This window comes from Cotesia glomerata, unplaced genomic scaffold (genome assembly GCF_020080835.1).
Source record: "Cotesia glomerata isolate CgM1 unplaced genomic scaffold, MPM_Cglom_v2.3 scaffold_320, whole genome shotgun sequence".
Classification (NCBI taxonomy): domain Eukaryota; kingdom Metazoa; phylum Arthropoda; class Insecta; order Hymenoptera; family Braconidae; genus Cotesia; species Cotesia glomerata.
The window spans coordinates 1-6890 of record NW_025403774.1 but is presented as its reverse complement, the minus strand read 5'-3'; the positions used below and the strand labels follow the sequence as shown (position 1 = coordinate 6890).

The 6890-nt window shown below is 28.9% G+C and overlaps 1 protein-coding gene across 1 annotated transcript; it reads right to left on the bottom strand.

Moving 5' to 3' along the window:
• Positions 1 to 420: 420 nt before the first annotated feature.
• On the bottom strand, positions 421 to 1382 carry LOC123274391 (the record flags this gene model as incomplete). Its single annotated transcript, XM_044741989.1, has 4 exons — positions 1311 to 1382; positions 990 to 1219; positions 726 to 900; positions 421 to 619 (listed from the first exon to the last, which is right to left on the bottom strand). Coding segments are annotated over exons 2-4 (590 nt in total), but the record flags the coding sequence as incomplete, so codon positions are not given.
• Between the last annotated feature and the right edge of the window lie 5508 nt (positions 1383 to 6890).

Below are 6890 nucleotides of genomic sequence, written 5' to 3'. Positions count from 1 at the left end.
CCCAGGTAGAAAATGATCAATGGAATTAGCTTATGTTAAGCTAGATTTTTATCAGTTACAGCCTAAAACTTAACTAACAAACTATATGGTTGAGTACAAGGTTAGTTGGTAACGCTTTGGATCGCTAACATAAAGCTTGCAATTTACAGCTTGCATGAACCGTGACAATTTAGCTTACTATAAGATTGAAAAATATAGCTTAAATTCTTAAGCTGAGAATAAATTTGGTAATTTATTTTAAAAACACGTTTCAGTGGAGAAAAATTTTTATTATTATTAATTTCTTTTCTGAACACCACATCAGATATTTAGCATTACATGTATAGTGTTATATATATTTTTAGAAATAGAAAACAGTGAACGATATATTATTTTTTAAGTTTATGCTCATATTTTATTTATTAGCTTGAAGTTTTAAACCTTTTCGCTTTTTTAGAATCCGCAATCTTAATATTTTTATTATTGCCCGTTGTATCAGGTCCATTATCAGAATCATCCTGTTGCTCATCCTTTTTGGATTTTGTCCGATTTCCTTCCCAATATTGAGATTGGGTAAAAGCAGTTCCAACAGCTGAGACGACTTTTGATTCCGATTTTCCAAGGCTGGCACTTAAAGTGTCTAAAAGTAAAATAAATATTTTTTATTACTACTTAATAATAAATATTACATGAGATATTACATGAGATATTTATCAGATTATTGTAGCAAGTTTATTCGTACTCACCAACAATACACTTATAAATATTAGGAACATTTAATGAAAAAACAATTTTATCTGCCATTTTTCTGGTGGCAGTAAAATTTAATGCCAGATCACGACTGATTAATTTTTTCATCACAACATTGACATTTTTTTGCAGTGTGTCATCCGTATCAATCAATCGAGTCATTGGAGAACACTGAAAAAAACAAGAACATATATTTATCACGAAAAAAACAAAATTCTATTGATGATACATAAATATTTAAAATAAGTAATAAACATTACGAAATTTGTTTTTAAATCAGGTTTAGTTGTAAGTTTTTCCTCCACACTATATAGTGTTTCCAGGTCCGAAAGTGGAAAAACAACTTCAAATGTTTTAGACCAAGTACTTTTAATAGCTACAGCTCCTTCACATTTCTGTTCCAGCAATCTTTCCATCTTCGACAATATTTTCGACTGGTTTTTTTGCTCTATCTTGAGAGATGTAAGCTCTTTCATTATATCCAAAAACTCTAAATTAAAAGAAATTAAAAGTATTAAGAATAATAGAAACAAAACAGCACATATTTGATTATATTATCATAGAATAAAAATAAAATTTACGGTCTTGACTAAGGAAAACTCCTCGATCGGCATCACTTTTTTCTTTTACTGTATTAATTATGGAATGTACAGAAGTTTTTCTGGATCAGCAGCATCTATAAAAACAAACTTATTAAGTATTTGCAAAGGAATCTATGAAATATATTCATGATGTGAGAAAAGTTATCATCAAACCTGGAAACACAAGTACTCCATTTGCATCGACAAATGCATCCATAACAAAATCAATGGTAACTGTTCACAAGTTAAATTCGATCCATCACCTAAAAACAGTGATCTAGGAAGTGTTTGGAGCAGGAAGTGTTTGACCGACTGTCGAACGACTTTCATAGTTATTATCGAGTATAAATATTTTTCTGGTTAAAATCAACTGATCAAGCGATGTACCTTTGACTTTACCCCAGATTTTAATAAAACATTTTTTTCTTTTACTTTTGAGTGCTGAAGATTCATAATTTTTCTTTTCATATGTTGTCCTTTTTCTACTCGATGATTTATTTACTTCTTTCCCTACGTTGTTAAGAGTTTTTGCTTAATATATTTTTGACTTTGTACTTTGTTCTGAGCAGAGTTGATAATGAATCAGATGATTTAGATTCCGTAGAACTAATGGCCTTTTCTTTGATTTTTTGTGTACAGTCTTAGTCTTTTTTTGTGTATTAGATTCATCACTTTCTGATGAACCAAAAATAGTAGCTTTTGTTTGTGCAAGACTTTTATTGAGCTGTTCAATTCTTAAAGCTCGCTCAAGATTATCAGTTTTTTGAAGTGAATCAGCTTCTGTATCGGTCGAGAACGCATTTTCTTTTATTTTCAATTTCTCTAATTTTGATAATGCGTCTTTGTAATCAACTGAAAAAAAAAAAGTATATTTTTATAAAAAACAAATGTATCAGTAAGTAGATATAATTGTCAAAAATCTTATTCATAGTTGATGATTTTTTAATTATCTAATTATTAGAAAAATTTAAAATAAAAGTACATAAATAATGAATGAAAATTGATTATTATTAGTTATTAGTTTTGAATTAACAGTCAATGAAAATGATACTAAAATGAGCAAATATCTGACAATTTTAAAAATTAAAAAAAAGTAATAGTTGTAAAAATACTTATAAAGTTCATTTGTAAAAAAAAATACCTGGACAAAAATTTTTTCAAGCATATACTATTGTATATTTCAAAATCATTAATAAATAAACACATGTTAATATGATAAAAATAATTGAATGAAGATGAGATTAGTATGAAATTCGAATATTTTATGTATAAATCAGTACAATAGAATTATTGAGGAAATTAATTAATTTCACTAACCTGCACAGCCTCGAATCTTTACATTAAATGGTTCCCATGACTTATCTGCTGCAGCTTTTTCTTTAATTAATTTATTAAAATTTATATATGGCTCTGGAGGAAATAGGCAGGTAAACTTTTTATTTTTATCATTGTAAGTCACCCCACGATGATGGCACGGCATCAATAAATTTTGTGACTTTTCCCCGAGTAATAAATTCAATTAATAAATATTCATACGGGTCATCACTTTCTTTTATTTTTCATAGATCCAGCCATATCGATTAATAAATTTATAATCGATTAATAAATAAAAATAAAAATTAATGTTAACATCAATGTCAGTGAAATATTTCTAACCTAAATCTTGATGTCGGTTATATTGAAGTTGCAAATAATGTCTTAAATAGTAATACCACTAGTTAATATCAATATATCAGTGGGATATCCCGGATATCCGGAAAAAGTACGCGATATTTTTTTTTATTTATACAAAAATATTTCTGGAATGATAGAAAAGTAATTACGTAGAAGAAAGAAGACGAAAAGTACAACTTGCTGTAGAAGTAATGACTGTACTGTACTGAGTTTTTGAGCCAGCAGATGGCGTTGTCGTTAAAATTGAGCAGGGAGTATATAAAAATAGAATAAAAATTAAAAAACTTGTATTATTTTATTACTCTACATCACACATTTATAGATAAAATTATATTATATTTTTATTTTATGTACATTTTTCAATATAAATATTCTTAGTTGAACAAAATAACAAATCTGAATACAAAGATTTTTCAATGTGAGATATATTAATGCAATAAAGACAGCGCAAAGTGGTGCAATGAACTATTTTTTGAAAAATTTACAGCAATTTTCATTACTTTTGACTTAACTCTTTCAATAGAAATAGTAATTGATGGTGATGATGGCTTATTACACAACTCATACATATTCAAGTGTTCTGATTGAATAGGTTCTTTATAAATTGAATCCTTAACTTTCCATAGAAGACCTTTCACTTTTATCAAATCTCCATCACGAAAAATTGTTTTTATTTGAACAACTTGATCATTTTTCAATAATACAAAATTATTTGGTGAATCGTTCGAAAGAAAAAATTCTTTATAACGTAAGTTCAAAATTTCCTGTTCATTTTTCTTTTTAAAATATTTAAATCCACTTTTAGTAGAGGTGGTTTTGAACCATAGATTTTTCGTGAGTTCTACGACACAATTGAGCTACTGAATGAGAAGGTGATCGGAGGGTTCTTCGAATTTTCCAAGCAAATTTTCAAATGAAAATGCATTTATTTCACTCAAACCACAATTCATAGTTACCACATCATCAGGTAAGTGTATCCAAATGATGCATGTTAACTGTTGCCCAAGTGCTTCCATATATATCTTGAGCTTCCAAAAAACTTTCCAACATTTGTCGTGCAATTTGAAAATCTTTGTTGCAGTTTCACTTGACCATAGTAATCGAGATGCAGCATGTAACAAAATAAAATTATTATATATCGAATCACTTACAATTTTTTTTAGTACAATAGGTCCAATATACAATAAGAAAAGTTTATGTTCAGTTGCTTTCCATTTTGACACATCACCTAAGTCTCTTAGCTGCCTTTGAAACTCATAAAGGTGTTTGACATTTTATCATCTGAATCCGACGACTTATTTCTGATAAATACGTTTTACTCAATTTTGTTTTTGATCTTTTTGGTAGTCTTATTACTTGCACACCAATAATCCATCAATTTTGAGTTTGCTCAAGAAATCCTAGATGCATAAAATCAAGGACAAAAATTGATATCATATTTATCTTTGGTTCAATAAGTGTCAATGGGGATGCTTTATTATGGTGATCAGGATCATTGAAATCACGAAACATTTGATCTGTTCTCAAAAATACCATTAGTTGATGTAAAAGTCATAGTCCTATCAACTCGGCTCCCAATACAGTTACATCGTTCACAAGCGTTAGAGGCTTGTGTGTCCTTTGATACATTTAAGAAAAGCTCTAGCAGGTGTATCACAGATGAAACATTTGATAACAACAGAATACTTTGTATCTCCAAAAAAAATCCCATTTATCAGTAAATGGTTGATTTCAACAATAAAATTCTTTGTAAATTGTTCTACATACAACGGTTTAGAATGGCCACAATATAAAGCAACTACAAATGGCTCATAGTTAACCAAATTTGAGTGAATCTTACAGAGTATTGGCCATATTTCAGAAGAACTAGATTTTGACAGAGATAGGCCATCACAATTAAACTGTAATTCTATAACATGCTCATTATGAGCCTGGACATTCACGCATTTCAGTAAACCTGATTCAATGCCGATGTATGCAAATGTTCCATAAGTACCATCAACATCTTTCATGTTGATGACATTATATTTTGCTCCTCCAGTATTTAAAAAAGTTTTTGAACAAGCAGGTAAGTTAGGAAGCAACCTAGCTCGAAGAATTTTTAAGAGAGAGTCAAGATGAACTTGGGGAATTCTATAATGTACTGCCCATTCTCGTAACTGCTGTATTTCAAGGTCCAATCTATTTATTTCCTCTTCATTATTTGATAGATGATCATCCGAGGATAGTTGTCTCTGACCAACTTGCTCATCAGAACTACTTTCATTAGAAGTAACTAGCTCTGGATTATTATCATTATCATTCTGCTCATATATTTCTCCTTGACTAGTATCATTTGAATCAATATGAGAGTCCGAATTTATACTTGCAGCATTATTATCAATCACGTTTACATCTGATGAACTTGAGGAATCATTTTGATACTCCACTGGATGATGACTATTCTCTTGTTGATGATACTGATTTTTTAATTTTTTTATTGCTCGAAATTTTTGTACTCTTAGTCTTGTTAAAGCTAATTTCCTTTTATGATTGTCATTCATCGTTTTAACAGTTATTTATGAAGTAATTAATTTTACGCTTGTGATGTAATGAAGTTCTAAAAAATAAAAATTTTTTTATTATGAGTATTAAGAATTTATGATTCAATAAATTAAAAAAAAACTTACAAAATAAATTAAATTTAAACTTACTTACTTACTTACTGAGTAAATATTTTTCTTTATATGGTGTAAATAAAATTAAACTTAATTATCATTTATAAACAATAGCACTAACTCCAAATTAACCTTAAACTTCAGTTCTCAATGTACGCTTGGAGCAACGTTAGCAGATAAGGTAGTTTTAAGCTTAAAAATGGATTCTAATGTACGCTTGAGTAACGTCAGCAGATAAGGTAGTTTTTAAGCTTAGGAATCCATGTTTAGAACGAATCTCATCTTACGCGGGGAAAAATAGCTAACAGCAAGGTATTTTTGAAGGTTAGTTACACTCCTAAGACTTGTCATAGAATTCATTCTAATAACAATCTAGAATGAAGCTTACAAAACAAGACTTGGATTTTAAGCTAAAATAAAGCTATTTTGAAGTTTCAAACTTGTCCGACTAAGACAATTTTCTACCTGGGAGTCATCAAAAGTGCCATATTAATATTTTAACTATAAAAATAAATGGTTCAAACATGAAACCAATATTTTTAATTAAAGATTTTGGGCAAAAAAATAAATAACTATTTTAAAAAAATAAAATTGAATAAAACGCACATTAAAAAAAAAAAAAAAAAAAAAAATTTTTTCCATATGATTTCGGCTGTGCAAAGCCAAAACGGAAAGAAAATTGATATACGCCTTTTTTATCCTTTGGAACGCGATATACGTAGATGTAAAATGATGGATGATGTCATACAACTACAATCGACATTAATGGTCAGGAGTAAATCTATTAATTGGTTGGAGTTTAAATGATTGAAGCATTTTTATTACACGTGTTATTTTAGGTGCTTGGTTATTAATCACTGCGATGACATTATTTTTATCGAAAGGATTTTATAAGTAGGAGCAATTACAAACTATTTCTCGTTTAAGTCAAAAATGTTTTGTGTTGGATAGATAATTATTTACATATAAAATTTAATTCGTTAAAATTCTCTCAATAAAATCGAAGTATTTATGTAAAATTTTTAAAAAGTTTCAAATTTATGATAAATTAGTGTCAAATGTAAATTTTTTAACTTTCCCGCTAAGAAAATCTCACAGATTTTCAAAAATCGTGCACCGAGAAGTTATTGGTTTTTCACCCCTCGTTTTTACATAAATCGAAAGCCATCAGATCTCGATCGTTTGAGGGTCACACAGGAATCTTTCCTCCCCGACTATCCCCGTGAGAGGAAGTGTCACTATGTCTGTA